This window comes from Garra rufa, chromosome 3, assembly GCF_049309525.1.
Source record: "Garra rufa chromosome 3, GarRuf1.0, whole genome shotgun sequence".
Classification (NCBI taxonomy): Eukaryota; Metazoa; Chordata; class Actinopteri; order Cypriniformes; family Cyprinidae; genus Garra; species Garra rufa.
Genome location: NC_133363.1, coordinates 4,391,038 through 4,414,612, shown reverse-complemented (window position 1 = coordinate 4,414,612; position 23,575 = coordinate 4,391,038). Strand labels below are relative to the sequence as shown.

General features: G+C 32.2%; 2 protein-coding genes across 2 annotated transcripts in view; both read left to right on the top strand.

Moving 5' to 3' along the window:
* Positions 1-51: 51 nt before the first annotated feature.
* On the top strand, positions 52-15,936 carry mettl4 (methyltransferase 4, N6-adenosine). The gene is made up of 8 exons (XM_073837293.1): positions 52-343; positions 1,125-1,190; positions 6,675-7,032; positions 8,677-8,746; positions 8,852-9,026; positions 13,564-13,670; positions 13,747-13,832; positions 15,564-15,936. Exons 1-8 carry the CDS (start codon positions 95-97, stop codon positions 15,740-15,742), a joined length of 1,290 nt encoding a protein of 429 aa, XP_073693394.1. The 5' UTR covers positions 52-94; the 3' UTR covers positions 15,743-15,936.
* Positions 15,937-20,421: 4,485 nt separating this feature from the next.
* The window catches only part of LOC141330808 (structural maintenance of chromosomes flexible hinge domain-containing protein 1-like), a 38,215-nt gene continuing 35,061 nt past the window's right edge, over positions 20,422-23,575 (top strand). The window contains exons 1-3 of the mRNA XM_073835569.1: positions 20,422-20,475; positions 20,556-20,693; positions 22,551-22,638. Coding sequence (XP_073691670.1) covers positions 20,422-20,475; positions 20,556-20,693; positions 22,551-22,638 — 280 coding nt within the window. The remainder of the gene's footprint in view (positions 20,476-20,555; positions 20,694-22,550; positions 22,639-23,575) is intronic.

Below are 23,575 nucleotides of genomic sequence, written 5' to 3'. Positions count from 1 at the left end.
TCTAACATTACTAGAAGAAGCAGCAGCAGCAGCACACATGAGATCAGAGGAAAGTTCCTTTTAAAGGATAAGTCTGTATATGATTGTTTAGTAAATGTCTGTAGTGTGTGCTGACTCCTATGGCTGGCTGCTGGACTCCTGCGCTCACATTGATGAGGGTTTGCAGCGCTGTGTTTCTCACAGAGATGGGCTTGAAAAGCCAACATACTTTAAATGCTGTTTCAAGAGGGAATATTTTAATATACTGAAACCCCACGTTCAGATTCAACAACACAGAGATATCTTGAACACTGCAAACCACAGCAGTGCTGAACATGCAAAGACTGATCTACAAACACGAAAGGTAGGCAACAGAAAAACATATTTATGCCACAGACACATTATTATAACGCGTTACAAGTAACGGAAGGTGATGTTATTGCTGAAGAGTTGACATTTTTTCTTCTGAGGTTTACTGTACCGAAGTGAATTTACTTTTCTCTAAGCCTGAGGCTTTTGGTGTGAAAAGGCTTTTACATTTGCCAAAAATAGACCTTTTATGTTAAAAACAAACAAGCAAGCCCTGCCCAGATTTAAAAAAGTAACGCAAAGGTAACGCAGCCATTACTTTCCATAAAAAGTAACTAACGTAATTAGCTACTTTTTTAGGGAGTAACTCAATGTTGTAATGCATTACTTTTAAAAGTAACTTTCCCCAACACTGGTCATAAGGGTCAAGTTTTGGAAATTGAGGTTTACGCATTGTCTAAAAATATCTAAAATCATCGAAATAAATAAATAATCCATGTATAGTTTGTTAGGATTGGACAATATTTGGTTGAGTTACAACAATTTGAAAATCTGGAATCTGAGGGTGCAAAAATATCAAAATACTGAGAAAACTGCCTTTATAGTTGTGCAAATGAAATTCTTAGCAATGCATATTACTAATAAAAAAAATTAATTTTGATAGATTTATGGTAAACAGTCGATCAAAGTGACTTAAATAAATTTATAATCAGTGTTGGGGAAAGTTACTTTTAAAAGTAATGCATTACAATATTGAGTTACTTCCTAAAGTCTTGCTGTAGGTTGGATGTCGCTGCGTGACTCTTTACTGTTAACGTTATTGTTTTTATTTGCAGAAACGAAAGAGAAAGCAGCGTGATCTTAACACTGGAGAGTTAGATGCCCATATTTATCATGAGAAGGTGACTATATTGGCTGGTTGTATGCTTTATTCATTTCTTACATCAACAGAACTGAAAGTAACGTGTAAAATTTTTCATCGTAATAGAGCGTTTGCACTTACATTACTGTTTGCGTGGTCATATTGGCGATATTAGGATGTAAACAATAGCGTGGATTGAATGGTTAATGTACTTCTAAATACTGAATGACTTTTTTATTATTTTAAATAATTGTTTAATATTTTAATACAAATAATATTGATAAAAATATTTTAATTTTATATTTTTAATTTGAATTATAGTTTAACAGTTGTGTTTTAACTCAAATAATATTAATAAAAAATATTTTATATTTTTTATTTAAATTATATTTTTAATTTCTGTATTTTTACTAACTAAAAATAAGTATTAACAAATCTATTGTTCATTATTAGTTATTTTGAATGGTATACATAAAAAAAATAGTCAGAAATGTCTGATAAAATAATGATTCAAGTAAATGAAAATATTGGAAAGTATTGCTCAGTGGGATATGCTTTTGCACACATTGTATTCTGTTGTACTGCATATTTTGGCAAATTCTATCTTAGGGATAGGCTGCAGTTTGTTAAGCATTAAAAAAAACGCACATCAAAAACTGATTTCATTTGAGGTGTTCCACAAGGCTCGGTTCTCGGTCCACTTCTCTTTTTAATTTCTATGCTTCCCGTGGGTCTGATTATTTAGCAGCATGACTTAAATTTCCTTCAACCTCACAATCAGTTAATTATTGGAATTGCTCCTTATATTATTATTTTCCAAAATGAATCACATTTTTGAAGGCCTAAACATGCTTGAAAAATTATGAATCTTTGCACACACATCAGAACTTGCAAAACTTTACGTCTGATATGGGTTTCAGAAGTGGGTGTAGCAAAATGGCTCGATAGCACCACCTTTACACATTCAGCAAGGTGGGCTTTGAGCTACGCTTCATGTACACGCCTGGAAGCCAATTCACAAATATAACACACCAATACCTACAAAAAAGTCTCTTGGAGCAAAATCCAAAACCAAACAGGAAGTCGGTTATTTTGTATTTTCTAATAAAATTTTGTGCTATTTTCCTCCTCCTAGAGATTTATTCAGATCAACTCAAAATTTGGTGAGTCTAATCTAAAGGCCCATGTGACGTTAAATTGCAAAGATCTAGAGTTTTCGTCAGATGGCGTGTCCGCGGTGGCAGGAGAAATTTCAATGTTTGCAATGAAACAGGAAGTTGTTATAACTCAAAGGTATACAATTATCACATGTGTGATAACACTCCTGACCTGAAGACTAAATATCCATATTCAGTCAAAGTCATAGCGCCACCTGCTGGTGACAGGAAGTGAAATGTTTTACACTGTAACAAACTCCTCCTAGAGATTTAATGATATCAACAGTATATTTGGTCAGTCTAATGTAAGGGCCTTAGCGATGTTAAATTGCGAAGATCTTGAATTTTCGTTGAAGGGCGTGTCCGTGGCGGCGTGACAAGATTATAAGTTGTTATAACTGAGTACTAACTTAAACAAGCAATGTCCGATCTGCAACAAACTTCACATGTTTGGTAAGAGTCCATGCCTGAAGATATCTAACGGCCAATTTTCACTTATAATCATAGTGCCACCTTTTGACAATAGGATAAATCATGAATCATCTTTTGATTAACTTTTTTGATCCACTGCGAATGTTGACTACTGTCTACCATCTTCAATCTGCACCAAACTACAAATGTTTAATGAAAGTGCTGGCCTGAACACATCTACATGCCAATAATCAGTTATATGCATTGCGACACCAGCTGGCAGCAGGAAGTTTGGCACATATAAATGACTTTGACATATTTCTCCTATATTTACTGTATTAAAAGCATACTGCCCACTGTTCGCTGTTTTCCTAAAGAGGTGGTGAACCCGGGTGCGAGGGCCCTTTCATCGCTGTTTGCAGCTTTAATTAACAACTGTATTCATAGGACTGGGCGATAACACGATAACGATGTATCGCGATAGACAAGAGATCGATATCAATAAAAAATGTGTTCGATAAAACGTTCGATATTTTTTATTCTTCGTCGGCCCGCCCAGCCCCCCTTTAACGTTCAGTTCATAGCGCCAGATCACAATAGAAATTAAGGTTCTCTTTCCTACAGAACGGCTCCATGTTGTTGTATTAAACAAACTAAATAGCCTTATTTTATTAATTTTATTTACACGACGGCATTCGATTTCTGTCTCTACATGATCGCGCGTTTACAATGTCTCCTCACAGACGGGATCGCGGACTCCATTCATAAAAACAGACTTTACTATAGGGCGGAATGCCGCGGAATTCGTCGATTTTTGGACAAATAGATCAAAAGTTGGTCTGTAAATTAATTCAGATCGTGATATGGACGAGTGTCTGTGAAAACTGAAATGCAAAAAGACCGTTTCAATAAGAATCCTGCATGTTCCGTTTGCCTCTATATGTATGAATGGAGGAGACGCGTTTTATTTTCGCTACACGCATACTGCACACGTGACGCTCCCGCTAATTTTTGGCCTTTGCATCTCACATGAACAGACAAACTCCAATAAATACATGTCCACAGCTGATATGAGCGTCACTTTTTGTCAATTTTAGTGAAACTAGCATCATTCATACTGTATTACACACTGAAACTTCACGGCAACCTGTCAAAATAAAAGTACGGTTTAACATGTAACAGAACAATATTAGTCTTCTAATACTGTACAGTATAATGTAGGTGTTTATATGTTCACATTTAAATAATTTACATAAAATAATATATATGATAAAAATTATTTAAATTTTTTTAACTGAATATAATTTTTCTTCTATGTATTAATTTTTACAGTAAAGCTCCGTTTATTTTTATTTTTTTTAAATCTGTGATTTTGCTTTCATTTGATTATCAGAAAAATTAAAACAAGAATTTCTGAAAAAAAGAAAAAAGATTGTAAGGCCCTATTGTTCAAAATGTTGAAAGTTTTGGACTTATTTTTTCACTTAAATAAATATTTTTGTTATTACACAAAGTATAGGCTAAAGTACCGGGAAAGAAGTAATGTTGGCTACTGGCAACCAGCAATCTGTGCAGAAAAAAATACCTGTGGTCAAGCCGTACTTCTGGGCTATACATTAGCTTTACCATTCACTTCATCGACAATGAATGGGGTTTGAATTGAGGATTAAGAGATAATTAAGTGTATATTGTGACTTTAGACTTATGTTTACATTTTAATTATCTGAGTTTTCCATGGTTGTTGACATTTCTGTCTTAATAACTGAGGGGATTATGATCAGAGGCAGGTTAAGTTTAAAATAAAAATGCTATAATATATTTTTCTCCTGGGCCCGTATTCATAAAGATTCTAAGAATCCTCTCAGAAAGCTTTTATTTTAGCTTAAAAACTCCTACGTAGGAGTTTTAGCTTAAGAGTGATTCAGGATCAATCTAAGAGCAACTCTGAGCAAAGAAAAGACAAAAACTTTTATCTTTGTGTGGAGGCGGGGTTGACCCCGTTGCTAGCGATGACACAGCATTTTAAACGACTGTGATTGGTTGGTTGTCCAAGAAGGAAATAAAAGAGTACTTTTAAGTGTAGGGTATAGTTTAGGGATGGGCGATACTGCTTATTTTGTTTTCGATACGATACCGATATTTTTATGGCCAGTATCATCGATATCGATACCGATACGATACTTCTAAACGTAATTTTTAAATTATTACATTTATTAAATTAATAAGAGTAAAATATGTAATTATGCCCTTTTTTATAACCTTTTACACTTTATATTTGAAATGCATTTTAACATATAATATGCAACTAATTAAATTTTATTTTCTACACGTGGTTAAAATATGTTTACTTTAGTGGTAACTACAATACTTGGTTTCATAAGGGGCTGCCAGTGACAGGCTGTTGCACACATAAAATACAACATTTTTATTCTGCCAGTGTATAATTTATATTAATATTACTACAAAACATGATCAATGAACTTTAAGTGTTAATTTAAAGAAATGTAATTGCGCTTGTGAAATGCAAATTATGTAAGCTTCAATTTCAGTTTGTTTATTGAGAAATAGCTCAAACAGGTTTTTATTTTCTGTCCTCTGATAAGCATTGTTCAGGGCTGTCGTTCCCAAAAGCATCAATGATTTCTTATGATAGGAAATACGTACAGCCCTGTTTGAATGCACTGTCTAAAGGGAGTGAATGCTCTCTGTGATTGATTGGTTCTGTCTTGCATCATTTGCGTGCGTTCAGATGAGTAGGAAAAGTGTTATATCGTGAACAGTTATTCTCTAACATAGGTTATGCATCCAATTCAATGCACATTGTACTCCTGGCTTTTTGTTAAATAAACAAAATCACTGGTAAATAAAACACACCTTAGTATCGATATTTTCAATTTGAGTATCGATACTTTCGATACTCGCATCAGTATCGATATATCGATACTTTAGGATCGATATGCACATCCCTAGTCTAGTTTAAGCCTTCACTTTGAAATTATAGGCATCATTTTTCCTGTTTTACCGCAACACACATATTATATAAGTTTATATATTTTATATGTTTATATATATTTTTGTTTACCACGCTGTTAATGTTGTATTTAATGTATTTGATAGGTAATGAACAGCAGCACATTAAGGTTGTGAAAGTGCTGTAATTGTTTGTGTGATCTCTTTGCTTATAGAAGGTTGTGAACATACCCAAATTATTACTGCTGCATAGTTGCATTGTTTCCAGTTGCCAAATAAGTTCATGTAATAAATGTAGTGATTTCTTCCATTTCTACACTATGTCAGAGATGTTAGTATGTCTCTAACAAAATAAGTCACAAACATTATCTCTGCACAATCTCATGTGTAGCATCAGTGAAATCACTGTCATGCATTGTGTGCAAATATTGCATTGCCCTCCTCATGTTTTGTCAGTGTTATCCACTGCTAAAGAAACTCTTAAGCCTCTTAAAAGTCCTCTTCCCTACTCCTAACAATTTGGACCTTAAGACCTCTTTTAAGGGTTAAGATTCTTTCTGAATTACTTTTTTCTTTACTAGGATCTTTTCTTTAATTTTAAGGGAAAACGCCCACTTTTCTAAGAATTCTCTTAGAATTTTGTCACTAGGAGCAACTCTTTGCAATAAGATTCTTTATGAATACGGGCCCTGGTCCTTATTTTAAATGGGTCATAAAAATATCAATAATTATCGATATCGACCGATATGAAACACTGATATCGTGATATAGTTTTCAGCCATATCGCCCAGCCCTATGTATTCATGATCTGGAACCATGACTGACTAACTAAATACTGACAGTATTGATAGTTTCATGTACTCGATGCATACTGAAAACAGAGTGATTCCAAATTATGAAACAAATTCAGGATTTGTTTTTTACTTGCCATTTTAGCATGCAAATGTTCTTTTTTCCCTCCATGGCTTATTTTGATCTTTTCACAGATCAGGTCGGTGGTTCTTGAGGGTTCTCGGGCTCTTCTGGAAGCTGGACGTCAGTGTGGATACTTGATTGACGATTTGACCGCACCATCTTCTACATCTGTGCTATCACATGAGTGTCGGCTAGCTGCGTTATGTGACATGGCGAAACTGCTCCCCTTAACAGATGAGTCTGCGGAGGCACCAGTGCAGACGCTGAACAGAGATGGTCTGGACCCATCGCTGGACTTGTTCTCATGCATCACTGAAAACCCATCTGACTGTGCTTATGAGGTCATGTTGATGAAGGAAAAGTATCTTTTGCCGCCCCGCAGCCGCTTCCTGTTGTCTGACATCACACGAATGCATCCATTAATCAACAGTGAGTTCAATTACAGAAATTTTATTAAAATTTTAAAGTTTTTAATGTTGTTTAAAAAAGTTTCTTATGCTGATTGAAAATACAGTAAAAGCTGTAATATTGTGAAATATTATTTCAATGTAAAATAACTGTTTTCTATGTGAATATTTTGTAAAGTATAATTTATTCTTGTGATGCAAAGCTGAATTTTTCAGCGTCATTACTTCAGTGTCACATGATCCTTCTGAAATCATTCTAAAATGCTGATTTATTATCACAGTTGAAAACAGTTGTGCTGCTTGATATTTTGTTGGAATCTGTAATACTTTTTTCTCAGGATTCTTTAATAAATAAAAAGTTAAAAAGAACAGCATTTATTTAAAATAGAAATATTTTGTTGCAAATACACTACCATTTAAAAGTGTGTTGTCAGTCTTTCTATTTTTGAGAGACTTTTATTCACCAAGGATATGTTAAATTGATAGAAAGTGATAGTAAAGACTTATATTGTTAGAATAGATTTCTATTGTGAATAAATGCTGTTCTTTTTAACCTTTTATTCATTAAAGAATCCTGAAAAAGTATCACAGGTTCTAAAAAAATATTATGCAGCACAACATGTTATCAATGTTTCCAACATTGATAATAAAAGTAATAAATTAGCTCATTCAGCATTATTCATGGCTAATAAAAACTCAGCTTTGCATCCCAGGAATAAATTATATTTTGTAAAATATATTAAGACAGAAAAGCATTATTTTAAACTGTAGTAATATTTCACATTTGTTAATATTTATTTTTAGTTAATAAATATACAGCTGTTGTAAATGTAAAATTAAAAAATATATATTTTAATTAAAAATATTAAAACATTAAAAATGTGATTCAATATATATATATATATATATATATATATATATATATATATATATATATATATATATATAAACATTAACACTTTTGAATGGCATAATGGGATTTTGTAAAATTTCATAATATTTATGAATATTTGATCATTTTAATTTTCTTTTTACAATTATTTTAATACAAATTTGAATATGTATTTGAATATTTTTAATCAAAATATGATTTTTTTATATTTTTGGTTTTGAATTTTCAATTATATGTTTAATTTTAACACAGTTGTATTTGTATTAACCAAAATAAATATTTACAAATGCATTGCTCATTATTAGGTAATAGTTAGTTAATGCATTAACTAACAGTAAGTAACAGGACCTTATTGTAAACTAACCCCTTTTTTTCTTATGTTACTTTAAATGTTGCCAATTTTGCATAATGTTGTGACCCTACAGATATATTATATTGCATATATACAGTAATAATGTATCTTTACTAAAACTGATAAAATTTTTATATTTTAAAACTTTTTTTATGTTTTAAACACTTACATTCTTCATACAATCTTGATCAACAAAATACAAATGAATTCAAACTGAATTCCTCTTGGAATTTCATGTCAATTTGAAACAGATTCAAATGGTTTCAAATATGATTTTGTCCATCTTTTTAATATTATTATCTACTATTATCACTTTTATTTTGGATATTGTAGGTATTTTATTTTATATGCTATTTTGCAACATTTTGTTCTTCCTCATTATGTTGATCCATTAGTGTTGTATTGCTATTTTTTGCCTACAGATGGAGACAAATATGATCTTATAGTCCTTGATCCACCATGGGAAAACAAATCTGTCAAAAGAAGCAACAGGTATAAGTGTATTCCGTACCTGTTCTATGACTATGAAATGATTAATTCTAAGCCTGTAATAGACACTGCTGTGGACTGACGTTGATATCCTGCTGTGATTGACAGATACAGCTCTCTGCCATCCTCTCAGCTCAAGCAGCTTCCTGTGCCGGCACTGGCTGCTCCAGAGTGTTTGCTGGTTACGTGGGTAACTAATCGGGCAAAGCACCTGCGTTTTGTCAAAGAAGAGCTGTACCCGTATTGGGAGGTTGAAGTGCTGGCAGAATGGCTCTGGGTGAAGGTAGACACAACCATAGCTTCACAAAAAGAGGAAAAATAAAATCCTGATTAGGAGGAAGAGACAGCAATAACTCTTTGGTATTCAGCCTAAACAGAATAAATAACAACCCTAATATGTCACAAGTTGAACAGGTATATTTGGAGCAATAGCCAAAAATACATGGTATGGGTCAAAATTGTTGATTTTTCTTTTATGCCAAAAATCATTAGGATATTAAGTAAAAATCATGTGCCATGCAGATATTTTGTACATTTCTAACTATAAATATATCAAAACTTAATTTTTGAATAGTATTAGAACTTCATTTGGACGACTTTAAAGGTGATTTTCTCAGTATTTTGATTCTAGATTTTCAAATAGTTGTATCTCAGCAAAATATTGTCTATATTGTCAGCTTTCAGATGATGTATAAATCTCAATTTCAGTAAATTGACCTTTGTGACTGGTTTTGTGGTCCAGCGTCATTTGTTCTGTAGATTGTACCCTCAAAAATTGCGCTGTTAGGTCATATTTTTAATATTTAATAATCAGGGGAACACATTTATACCTTTTATATTTAAAAAATATCACCAAATTTCATATCATACCGATATAGTAAAATATTCAAAACCTTTTTTTTTTTTTGTCTTAAATAGCCAAAGATTATAGAGGCTTGTTTCTGAAACTGAATGAAAATAATAATAAGGTAACAATAAAATAAATAAAAAAATAAAAAAACATGTTTTCAAATGAAATGAATGTAGCATGTTTTATTTCATTAATATTTATTATTAAAAAAAATGTGTTTTGAGGGTCTTTAATGGCACTAGACAATATTTACCTCTAAGTGATGCACCATTTATTTTAAAAAATAAAAAATAAATAAAATGCTGATTAGGAGGAAAAGACAGCCAAAAATGCCATAAATCATTAGGATATTAAGTTATTGTTCCATGAAGATATTTTGTAAATTTCCTACCATAAATATATCAAAAATCATTTTTGAATAGTAATATGCATTGCTAAGAACTTCATTTGGACCACTTTAAAGGTGATTTTCTCAGTATTTTGATTCTAGATTTTCAAATAGTTGTATCTCAGCAAAATATTGTCTATATTGTCAGCTTTCAGATGATATATAAATCTCAATTTCAGTAAATTGACCTTTGTGACTGGTTTTGTGGTCTAGCGTCATTTGTTCTGTAGATTGTACCCTCAAAAATTACGCTGTTAGGTCATATTTTTAATATTTTATAATCAGGTCCACACATATAGCCATTTATACCTTTTGTATTTTTAAAAAAATCATCAAATTTCATACCATACCGATATAGTAAAATATTCAAAACCTTTTTTTGTTTGTTTGTCTTAAATAGCCAAAGATTATAGAGGCTTGTTTCTTAAACTGAATGAAAATAAATAAAAAGGTAACAATAAAAAAAAAAAAAAAAAAAAAAAAAACATATTTTCAAATGAAATTAATTTAGCATGTTTTATTTCAATAATATTTATTCTTTAAAAAAATGTGTTTTGAGGGTCTTTAATGGCACTAGACAATATTTACCTCTAAGTGATGCACCATTTATTTTAAAAAATAAAAAATAAATAAAATGCTGATTAGGAGGAAAAGACAGCCAAAAATGCCATAAATCATTAGGATATTAAGTTATTGTTCCATGAAGATATTTTGTAAATTTCCTACCATAAATATATCAAAAATCATTTTTGAATAGTAATATGCATTGCTAAGAACTTCATTTGGACCACTTTAAAGGTGATTTTCTCAGTATTTTGATTCTAGATTTTCAAATAGTTGTATCTCAGCAAAATATTGTCTATATTGTCAGCTTTCAGATGATATATAAATCTCAATTTCAGTAAATTGACCTTTGTGACTGGTTTTGTGGTCTAGCGTCATTTGTTCTGTAGATTGTACCCTCAAAAATTGCGCTGTTAGGTCATATTTTTAATATTTTATAATCAGGTCCACACATATAGCCATTTATACCTTTTGTATTTTTTAAAAAATCATCAAATTTCATACCATACCGATATAGTAAAATATTCAAAACCTTTTTTTGTTTGTTTGTCTTAAATAGCCAAAGATTATAGAGGCTTGTTTCTTAAACTGAATGAAAATAAATAAAAAGGTAACAATAAAATAAATAAAAAATAAAAAAACATATTTTCAAATGAAATGAATTTAGCATGTTTTATTTCAATAATATTTATTCTTTAAAAAAATGTGTTTTGAGAGGCTTTAATGGCACTAGACAATATTTACCTCTAAGTGATGCACCATTTATTTAAAAAAAAATAAAATGCTGATTAGGAGGAAAAGACAGCCAAAAATGGCATAAATCATTAGGATATTAAGTTATTGTTCCATGAAGATATTTTGTAAATGTCCTACCATAAATGTCAAAACTTAATTTTTGAATAGTAATATGCATTGCTAAGAACTTCATTTGGACAACTTTAAAGGTGATTTTCTCAGTATTTTAATTCTAGATTTTCAAATAGTTGTATCTCAGCAAATTATTGTCTATATTGTCAGCTTTCAGATGATGTATAAATCTCAATTTCAGTAAATTGACCTTTGTGACTGCTTCTGTAGATTGTACCCTCAAAAATTGCGCTGTTAGGTCATATTTTTAATATTTTATAATCAGGTCCACACATATAGCCACTTAAAAAATCACCAAATTTCATACCATTCCGATATAGTAAAATATGCAAAGTCTTTCTTTTCTTTTCTTTTTTTGTCTTAAATAGCCAAAGATTATAGAGGCTTGTTTCTGAAACTGAACGAAGATAAATAATTAAAAATCTATATTTTCAAATGAAATGAATGTAGCATCTTTTGTTTAAATAATATTTATTTTTTTAAATGTTGTGTTTTGAGGGGCTTTAATGGCACTTGAATGTATTTACCTCTAAATGATGCACCATTTATTTTTATAAAAAATAAATAAATGAATGCTGATTAGGAGGAAAAGACAGCATTAACCCTTTGGTATTCAGCCTAAATCAGACTAAATAACAAAGCAGTCATAACTCATAAGTCGAACAGGTATATTTGTAGCAATAGCCAAAAATTCATTGTATGGGTCGAAATGATTGATTTTTCTAAAATCATTAGGTTATTAAGTAAAGATCATGTGCCATGAAGACATTTTGTAAATTTCCTGGCGTAAATATATCTTAATTTTTGATTAGTAATATGCATTGCTAAGAACTTCATTTGAACAACTTTAAAGGCGGTTTTCTCAGTATTTTGATTCAAAATTTTCAAATAGTTGTATCTCGGCCAAATATAGTCTAATCCTAACAAACCATACATCAATAGAATGTTTTATTCAGCTTTCAGATGATGTATCAATCTCAATTTCAGAAAGTTTATGAGATTTTCTGAAATTGATTTCCCTTTATGACTGGTTTTGTGGTCCAGGGTCACATTTGGTCTGTAGATTGTACCCTCAAAAATTGCACTCATATTTTTTTACATTTTCTAATTATGTCTGCAAATATAGCAATTTATACTTTTATATATTTTTACCAAATTTCATACCATTCTGATATAGTAAAATATTCAAAACCTAATTTGGTTTTGGTCTAAAATAGCCAAAGATTACAGAGGCTTGTTTCTGCAACTGAATGCAAATAAAAAAAAAAGTAACATAAATTAAAAAAACATATTTTCAAATTAAATGAATGTAGCATGTTTTGTTTCAATAATATTTATTCTTTAAAATTTAGTTTTGAGGGAATTTCATGGCACTAGACAATATTTACCTCTGATGCACCATTTGTTTTTATACAAAAAATTAAAAATAATACAAACATATTTTAGTTTATTTTCAGTAAATGCAATGTTTGGGTAAAAAAATGGAGCAAATGTGTTTAAAATGCAATGCATGGAATGACAAATGTTTTATTTAATTAGGTTTTTTAGACTACAACGTCATGGCTGATTTGTAGATTGCTCTGTAATGCCATTTATTTCCTATAATGGGCATTTTTGACAGTGAAGCTCACAAGTGTGACTGTTTACTAAAGATCATTTAGCCTTATGTTCACATTCTTTTTTATTATGGCAAGTATCACGAAAGTCACCAATTTTCACACCATTCCAATGAAGTAAAAAATGTAAAACCCAATTTTTTTTGGTCTGAAATGGCAGAAGACTATGGAAGCTTGTTTCTACCACAGAATAGTAAATAAAAATAAGGTAATTACCTTAGAAGTCTGACTTTTTATCTCGCAATTATAAGTTTATATCTCACAATTCTAAAGAAAAACGTCTCAATTGTGAGATAAAAACTCACAAAGAGAGAATTTTGAAAAGTTTTTTTTAGCAGAAGTTTAAACAAGCAGAAACAAGCTTACAGAAAAGACCAGCAGAGGATTAGATTAAAGATGAAAATACATTTTTATCATTTTTAATAGTGTAACTAATGGGCTTCATGAAGTAAAAATAAAACTGAAAAGGATTATTGAACTAATGTAACATGTTATCATTGAAAGTAAAAGTCTCCAAGTCTGTCTGAATCTCCAGGTGACCCGATCAGGAGAGTTTGTGTTTCCTCTGGATTCGCCACACAAGAAACCTTACGAAGTGCTGGTGCTGGGCAGGTACCGATCTGCCACTGATCAGTCAGTCAGGTAATGTGTGTTTGTGTCCCGTTAACATTTTCTTTCTTCAATCTCTTTATGATCTAAAACTCATTGTATGTTGCAGGTCTTCAACAGCGGAGGGTCTTCCAGAGCAGCGGCTCCTAATCAGCGTCCCGTCAGTCCTGCACTCCCATAAGCCTTCATTATCAGGTGCACACACTTAAAACATGTCACTGTTATTAGATCTGTGATTCTGCAGTCAAAGCAGCTACTTTTATTTTAGTGCACACTAAATATAATATCTTAGACACTTAATTGATCATATGCACGGAGCGTTCTTTAGATCTTGCGCATAATGACAATGATAAGCTCATTTTGTATGTGTCTTAAGTCGCTGGGGTATATTTGTAGCAATAGCCAAAAATACATTGCATGGGTCCAAATTTTTGATTTTTCTTTTATGCCAAAAATCATTAGGAAATTAAGTAAAGATCATGTTCCATGAAGATTTTTTGTAAAATTTCTACTGTAAATATATCAAAATGTAATTTTTGATTAGTAATATGCATTGTTAAGAACTTAATTTGGACAACTTTAAAGGTGATTTTCTCAGTATTTAGATTTTTTTGCACCCTCAGATTCCTGATTTTCAAATAGAAGTATCTCGACCAAATATTGTCCTATCCTAACAAAACCATACATCAATAGAAAGCTTATTTATTGAGCTTTCATATGATGTATACATCTCAGTTTTGTAAAAATGTAACCTTATGGCTGGTTTTGTGGTCCAGGGTCACATATAGATGGACACTCTTGAGACTCCTCTACTGTCTCGCTCTTATCAGAAACTGAGAAAAATAATAATTGCAACGTCGTAAATAATGATAACGGCATGAACACTCAGTTTCATATTATTTTACAACATATCATTAAAATGCGGAGCCTGCTAATCCCAGGAGTGTACCTGCATAGTTAGACATTGAAATGCTGACAGCTAAACACTATCATAATGTTAGCGATGCTTCTCTTCAAGGACATCTTAATCGTATTCTTGATAATGAGTAACTTGCCTTCATAGTCATGAACACATTTTTAAAATCTTGCAATATTTTAAAGCCTTCATTAATTTTTAAATTTACAGCTGTGCAATAAAATGCACTTCAAAGATTCACTCTTCATTCATAAAGACGACATGGAAAAGAAATATTTTTATGGAAAACAATGACTTTTTAAGAGGAAATTGACTTGAAATGACACATATAACCAGAAGATGGCAGCAGAGGATCAATCATTGGCTGCAGCTGCCATTTCAACTCCCTAGTTTTTTCAAGTCTTGCTTTTCGATTTATTATAAAATAGTTGGTTAACAAATGTTAGCACTTTTACCACACTGAAGTATATAGTATAGCAAGTGCAGAAAGTCAATAAAATAAAATAAGCTCAGACACAAACAGCTTATAAGGGTGAATTATTTAAACACTTATAGGTCACTACAAATTAAATGGAAAATATTAATGCTATAAGAATGACATAATGCACTCAATATGAATCCATATAAATAGCCTATATTTAACAATCACAAGCTTGTTACTACTGCAGCTCGATTTTTGACATCAGCTTGTCAGATGTTTTGTTCGGTTATTACTGTCAATCATAGCAATGACTCGCTCATATTTAGCAGATTTACTCGCGTAATTTTGTTCAACTCATGTTTGTCGTTTGGCCCTCTTAGACAAACAAACTTTTCTTTGATTGTGAATTGATTATGTAGAAAATGAGCAAAGTACACTGCTATTACGGCTCAGTACTGTTGACCAGAAATGACAGAGCTGGCTTGTCTAAAACAAGGAAGTAATCTGTGCATGTGGTCAATTGTGTTACAAAAAGGGTATTGACAAGATTTATAGATTTGGTGCTGATTCTTTCTCTGTTGTGCTACAGCTGTGTTAAAGCCCTACATTAGCCCCAAGCCCAAGTGTCTGGAGTTGTTTGCCCGAAGTCTTCAGTGCGATTGGACCAGTTGGGGAAACGAAGTCATCAAGTTCCAGCACAGCAGCTATTTCACCAGAGAGAGAGCCGAGGAGCCATCCAAGACATCCGAGACGCCAATTACACAGTAGCTCATGGACTGTCATATAGGGAAGCCCAATATTTTATGGTGAAAACTTTCAATTAGTTAACTGCATTCAGTGGACATCATTAGTAGTTCATTCCCAGAACAAAAATGTACAGATTATGTACTCACCCTCTTATCATCCAAGATGTTCCCGTCTTTCTTTCTTCAGTCGTAAAGAAATTGTTCTTTGAGGAAAACATTTCGATTTCTCTCCATATAATGGACTTCTATGGTGCCCCTGAGTTTGAACTTTCAAAATGCGGTTTAAATGCGGCTTCAAAGGGCTCTGAACGATCCCAGACGAGGAAGTAGGGTCTTATCATCTTGTCTAGATCTGGGTGAACTGTGTATTCCGGTTCAATACAGTTAGGGTATGTCGAAAAACTCTCCTTTTCTCCTCCAACTTCAAATTTGTCCCACATCGCTGCAGAAGTGAATATGCAAAGAACGTCGAACGCCAATGAGATTTGAGTTTGTCGACATACCCTAACTGGCTAGACAAGAGGAGTGTTTGAGGTTAAAAACTATATAAATTGTAATTTATTTTTTTTTTCTTTTTTTTTTTTTAGAAAATATCCAATCTTTTCGCTAGATAAGACCCTACTTCCTCAGCTGGGATCATTTAGAGCCCTTTGAAGCTGCATTTAAACTGAATTCTGGAAGTTCAAACTCAGGGCACCATTGAAGTCCACTATATGGAGAAAAATCCTGAAATGTTTTCCTCAAAAGCAATATCTTTACGACTGAAGAAAGAAAGGCGTAAACATCTTGGATGACAAGGGCTGAGTACATTATCTGTCAGTTTTTGTTCTGGAAGTGAACTAATCCTTTAATACAGGTATGTAGGATGCAATACAGTTGTGTCTTCATCTGAACAGTGTATTTTAATACCAGACAGAAGCAACAATATTTTTGAACTCCACAAAAATATGTGATCTGGGTTTTGTACTTGCCCTGCTAATAATATTTCTTGTTTTTAAAAAAACATTTTTAGTGCACACTACCAGTCAGATGTTTTTGAACTAGAATTTTTTTTTTTAAAGAAGTCTCTTCTGCTCACCAAGCTTGCATTTATTTGATCTAAAGTACAGCAAAAATGGTAAAAAATTGACTAATTGAAATAACTGTTTTCTATTTGAACACATTTTAAAATATAATTTATTCCTGTGATTTCAAAGCTGAATTTTCAGCATCATTACTTCAGTCACATGATCCTTCAGAAACCATTCTGATATTCTGATTTGTTTCAAAAACATTTATTATTATCATGTTGAAAACAGCTGAGTAGAATTTTTTGCACAGCATTTATTTTGAACAGCATTTATCTGAAATAGAAATATTTTGTAACATTATAAATATCTTTTTTTTTTTTTTTTATAATTTCTGATCAATTTAAAGCATCCTTGCTAAATAAAACTAGTAATTTATATAACTTCTTTACGTAAATGCTATCTTTGGAGCTTTCTATTGATCAAAAAATATGACTTAAATGACTTAAATATTGATGATAATAAGAATAAGAATAATAAATGTTTACTGAGCAGCAAATCGGTATATTAGAGTGATTTCTGAAGGATCGTGTGACACTGAAGACTGGAGTAATGATGCTGAAAATTCAGCTTTGAATTCACAGGAATAAATTAATTTTTTAAATGTATTCAAATCAAAAGCAGTTATTTTAAATAGTACAAATATTTCAAAATTTTACTGTTTTTGCTGTACTTTGGATCAAATAAATGCAGGCTTGGGAGGCAAAAGAGACTTTATTTTTAACTTTAATAATCTTAGTGTTCAAAAACTTTTGACTGGTAGTGTATGTTTTAGAAATGTTATGGCCTAGAGATATTTTGTTAGTTTTTGACCAATGCACCTGCACTTTGGACACTAGCAAAAGACATTGAAGATGTTTTATATTAAAATCTTAACTGTAAAGCATGTTTACATTGGATATATGCTGATAATTACCATTAAAATGTATATGCATTTTATATGTGTTAATTAGTTCTGTTGTTTCTTCAGTTTTGTTTCCACAATTTAGCATTTGTGTGTTTTTTTTGTTTTTATTCATATAACTCTCACTCAAGTTATACAGGTTGTATTATTTTTAATTATAAGACCGACCAAAAACATGCCTTATTACTAAATATTATTAATAATCTCCTAATTTTTTGATATTACAATATCTTTTTCATAAGTAAAACTTGTCTGAATAAGTGCCATAGCTGATTAATGTAGTTTCTTGCTTACAAATTTGTTTTGCTCAATAAGAGTCTTTGTTTATTTGAATTTCTGACAGTTGTTTGTGCTTCTATGAGGTTTGACATTCTGTCAACTGAGACAGATGGACATAGAATTGTAAATTCTATTGATAAAAAAAAACAATAAATATGCTGTCGGCATGATCGACAGGAGAAGAAAATAAAATCTCTGATGCATGACTGAGATCCACGGCGTGACATTTCCACCTCAAATAAGCCTTGTTAATGAGAACTGGCTCTTTGTGTATTCTGCAGCTCTGTTTCATCAAAACAATCAGACATTTTGTCCATTTTAGTATCAGCCGTAATTTCACACAGACGTGGCGAATTGTGAAACTTGTAAGGAAGCTCAGTAAGAATAAAATAATGAAATAAAATATTGTTTATTTAGTACTGACTTGAATTAGATATTTCACATGAAAGATATTCACATATAGTCCACAAGAGAAAATAGTTGAATATATAAAATGACCCCATTCAAAAGTTTTCATACCCTTGATTCTTAATACTGTGCGTGTTTTTTTTAGTGATAGTTGTTCATGAGTCCCTTGTTTGTCCTGAACAGTTAAACTGCCTGCTGTTCTTCAGAAAAATCCTTCAGGACCCACAAATTCTTTGGTTTTTCATCATTTTTGTGTATTTGAACCCTTTCCAAAAATGACTGTATGATTTTGAGATCCATCTTTTCACACTGAGGACAACTGAGGGACTCATATGCAACTATTACAGAAGGTTCAAACACTCACTGATGCTCCAGAAGGAAAAGACAATGCATTAAGAGCCGGGGGTGAAAACTTTTGGAGAGAATGACGGAAGATTAGCATATTACTAACATGTAGCTAGCATGATTAACATGTTGTTAGCATGTTTCTAACATGATTAGCATGCTACTAACGTGTTGCTAGCATGATTAGCAAGGTACTCTGCACATAGCTAGCATGATTTTAGCATTACTAGCACGATTAGCAAGGCACTCTCATGTTTCTAGCATGATTAGCATGTCACTAGCCAGATGTTAGCATTACTAGCACGATTAGCAAGTTATTAGCATGTTCATAACATAATTAGCATGTGGTTAACTTATTTATAACAAGATTAGCATGTTACTAGCATGCTGTTAGCATGATTAACACGATTAGCATTTGATAGCATGTTTCTAACAATTAGCAAGTTATTAACATGTTTCTAGCTTGATTAACATGTTACTAGCATGATTAGAATGCTGCTAAGATGATGTTATCATTACTAGCCTGTTGTTAGCATGATTAGCATGTTACTAGCATGTTTCTAGTATCGTTAGCATTTTAACATGATTCTAGTTGCTAGGCTTGGTTAGATAGATTCCGTCAATGTAAGTCTATGGGATTTTTCCTAGGTTTAATCGTCATTTTTAGGAAAACCGTAATTCTGATCAGTTATAAAAGAGACAGCAACTGGAGTCAGATCAGTCTGAAGATCTGGCCTGAGTTTGGAGTTTGTAGAGTTAAAGCTCTAGCAGGAAGAACTAAAGGGGTCATCGGATGCCCACAAATCCACAATATTCTTTAGGGTCTTAATGAAAAGTCTCTAATATACTTTGGCTAAAAATTCTCAGTAGTAGTGTAAAAAACACCCTTTTACCTTGTCAAAATCTGCTCTGCAAATTTTAAGACATGGCCCCTTTAAATGCAAATGAGCTCTGCTCGCTCCGCCCCTCTCTGGGATTATGTTTACTTTTAGCCGCATTTAGTCGCGTTTATCGGTGAAACTTGCCATCAAGCACATCATTATGAAAGGCCATTTGCAAAGATGCATAAAAAACCCTTATACTCACTTCTGCTGTGGGTGAAGCTGCATCAGGAACGATTCACACGAACATTTCCTTCTAAAAAACGAAAGTAGCGTTAAACCTCTGCATCTTCAGCGGCTCAGATGTCGGAAGAAAATGACAAATGCATTAGTACATCCAACAACAGAACACCCTGAGAGTCTTCCTCTCGCCTAAATCACACAATGGCGATCGTATTGGGACTGTTTCAGCTCGGTGAGGGCGGGGCTAAGGTACGACGCTCATGTCAATCAAATGTATCTCGTCACAAGTTTCAAGAAACTGAGAATGACCAGATTTTAAAAAGGGGATATTACTTTTAAAGATTAAAAAACTACCACTGGGTGGATTTTTATCATTGTAGGGTGGTTGTGTACACGAACTGCCAACACACATTAATGTTCAAACAACATGGAAAAGTTAGTTTTGCACCAGATGACCTTTTTAAATAGCAATTTTGTAATAATCCAATGAGATTTTTGTATGAGATCTAATCTCACCATCATCCAGTCCGACTGGGATTACATGAAGAAACAGAGCAAACTGAGGTAGACTAAATCCGTTTTGGCAGAAATAAACCTTTATTTTAATCCAGAAGAACATGGCAATGTCTCCAAGATGCTTGAAGAAATAGGATTCGTACATATCTCTGCCTCTATGTGTGCCATTTTGGTAGAAATAAAGAAATAGACGAGGAGACCTTTATTAGTGTATATTTGTGTTGTGACTGTGGAGTGTGTATCTGCCCACAGTGGCACCAGGGGTTCTTTCTCAGTCTGAAGAAGGGCAAATGTCCCAGAATGCCTCTCAGCGAGACGTGCTTGTCACTCCTGTTGACCTCCGACCCCGTGGAGCTCTTTCTGCTGACAGGATCTGACGCGCCACACGCCGTCTGACGTCTCCTATGGAGGACAGAAATACAAGTCCTTTCCCAAAGCCTCAGTCACCATGAAGCAAAACACTGTCTATAAGAACTTGGAGAGAATACATATGGAAGGTTATTTCCACCACAGGATCAAATCTCACAATTTGGACTTTTTTCTTGCAAGGTTTCTAGGCACTGTTTAAGCATGTCCGATTGGGACACGAAAATGTTCTATTTATTTATTGCAAAAATCTAAAAAGGTTGTGTTTTTATCTCACAAGTCTACTTTTCTTCTTAGAATCTTAAGATATAAACGTATAATTTCTAGATACTGTATAAATGTGCAATTCTGAGAAATAGTCCAATTGTGACAAAAATATTTACTCAACAATTAAACAGGTAATTGTGTTTTTATCTCTCAATTCAGACTTTTTCCTCACTGTGCTCACTATTGCAATATATAAGCGTATAATTTCTAGGTACTGTGTAAATGTGTAGTTCTGAGAAATAAAATCCAATTAAAATTTTATGACTGACTTATTGACCAAAAAATAAATAGGTAAACTTATTTGCAACTATTCGTCAATATTTTTCCTTGCAATTTCAATATTATGCAGTGCAATTGGGTTTCTCTTCTTAGAATTTCTATAAACTATAAACTCACAATTCTATGAGAAGAAAGTCTAAAACTCTTGCAAGAAAAAAAGTCTCAAAATTAAAAAGCAATACAATTTTTAATGTTATTTAATTTTAAATCTCATAATTTGGAATTGGGTAATTATTCTATTAGACTTTTCTTAGGTAATTATCTTTTTATCTCACAATTCAGAATTTTGACTTCTTTTTTCCTCAGAATTGCAAGAAAAATTTAATAAAATTGGCAGACCTGTGACAAGTTTGTTTTCACCAGTGAATAAAAAAAAAATCAAAACCTTATTTGCAAAATTAAAAAAAAAAAGTTTATGTCTCAAAATTAGGATTTGTTTTCTTAGAATTTTAAGATAAACACTCATCATTTCTAGATACTGTATAAATGCAATTCTAAGAAAAGTGTCTGAATACATTCAGGATTGTAAGAAAAATGTCTTGCAATAAATATAAAAAGTTAATTGACTTTAAAAAGTGAATCTGACAATTCAGACTTTTTTCTTCACAAGTATGAGTTTATATATTTTTTTTCTGGCAATTCTGGCTTATCATTTTACAATTCAGATTTTTCTAGAAGTAAAATGTCTGATTTGTAAGATATAAATTTGAAATTGCAAGAAAAAAGCCATAATTGTGACAATGATGACAAGCTTGTTTCCACCAAAGAATAAAAAAAAAAGATAATTGTGGCTTTTTTGCAATTGCGAGATATAAACTCAGAATTTCGAAAACTATTCTGAGGAATTCTAAGAAGTCTAAGAATTTGTTTGAATTGAATTCTAAGAAGTTCTAAGAATTGTTAGATATAAACTCAAAATTGTGAGAAAACAAGTCAGAATTGTGAAATTGCGACAAGCATGTTTCTGAACAAAATGTAAAAAATAAATAAAGGTAGCGACTTTTTCTCTCACAATTCAGACTTTTCGTCTAAGAATTGCAAATTACATCTCAGTTATAAAGAACAATAGTAAAGATGCAGAACATTTTTCAATCAATATCTAGAAATCTATACTGGGCTGCCATGCTTTAGTCCAGATTCAAATGTGAAAGGCCTGTCAATGTTGTCAGCATGTTAGCATTCAAAACCTTACAGTCCTAATAAAAAAAACACTTTTAAACAAATTTCAATTAAAATGTCAGGCATGCACGGAGAAGAAAAATCTGCTTTGATGTTACATTCAAACTCCAATTCAATAATTCAGTAACAAAACACAGCAAACTGTGTGTTTATCAGGACGTGTCATTCCCACTGGAGTCTCAGATGCCTCAGAGTGAGGAAAGCAGTAAATATTTCATCCACATCTGTATACCAAAAGATGCACGTACACGCAGAAATATATGTCAGGATTTGTTATCATTTTTTTCTTACTTGTTTTAACTCGTGTATCATGGTAAAAGGAAAGAGGAAGTGCATGCTCAAATGAATACAGTCTTTTCACAATATGCATCATTTCAAAGAAGCTTTACAGAAAGTAAAGCTGTTTTGTCTAGTGCAAAACTCTGGTATAACCAGTTTTGTTGCATTTTAAGTGCATTTAAATTAAAATGTAGTTTAAATTTATATTAAATGCAATTAACCAAACTTTAGTGCCTCTTGACCCACTTAAGTAGGACTTAAGTACGTCTTTATATACAGTTGAGATCAAAAGTTTACATACACCTTGCAGAATCTGCAAAATGTTAATTATTTTAGCAAAATAAGAGGGATCATGCAAAATGCATGTTATTTTTTATTTAGCACTGACCTGAATAAGACATTTCACATAAAAGATGTTTACATATAGTCCATAGTGAATTTAAAAAAAAAAAAAAAAAAAGTACTTTTTGATTTTGAATATCAGGGTAAATTTAACTTATTTTGTCTCTTAAGTATCTTCCGTTGCTTCTGAAGGACAGTACCAAATTTTAAAAAAATATGATATTTAGGCAAAATAAGAAAAATGTACACATCTTCATTCTGTTTAAAAGTTTTCACTCCCGGCTCTTAATGCATGTTTTTCGTTCTGGAGCATCAGTGAGTGTTTGAACCTTCTGTAATAGTTTCATATGAGAGTCCCTCAGTTGTCCTCAGTGTGAAAAGATGGATCTCAAAATCATACAGTCATTGCTGGAAAGGGTTCAAATACACAAAAATGCTGAAAAACCAAAGAACTTGTGGGACCTGAAGGATTTTTCTGAAGAACAGCAGGCAGTTTAACTGTTCAGGACAAACAAGAGACTCATGAACAACTTTCACTAAAACAACAACAACAACACAGT

What these genes read in the sequence shown, in the direction of transcription:
- mettl4 (XM_073837293.1), top strand. Translation starts at nt 95, where the DNA reads ATGTCTGTAGTGTGTGCTGACTCCTATGGCTGGCTGCTGGACTCCTGC. An exon ending in CCCATATTTATCATGAGAAG is followed by an intron (nt 1,191 to 6,674) that starts GTGACTATATTG and finishes ATCTTTTCACAG; the next exon opens with ATCAGGTCGGTGGTTCTTGA. An exon ending in CCATAAGCCTTCATTATCAG is followed by an intron (nt 13,833 to 15,563) that starts GTGCACACACTT and finishes GTTGTGCTACAG; the next exon opens with CTGTGTTAAAGCCCTACATT.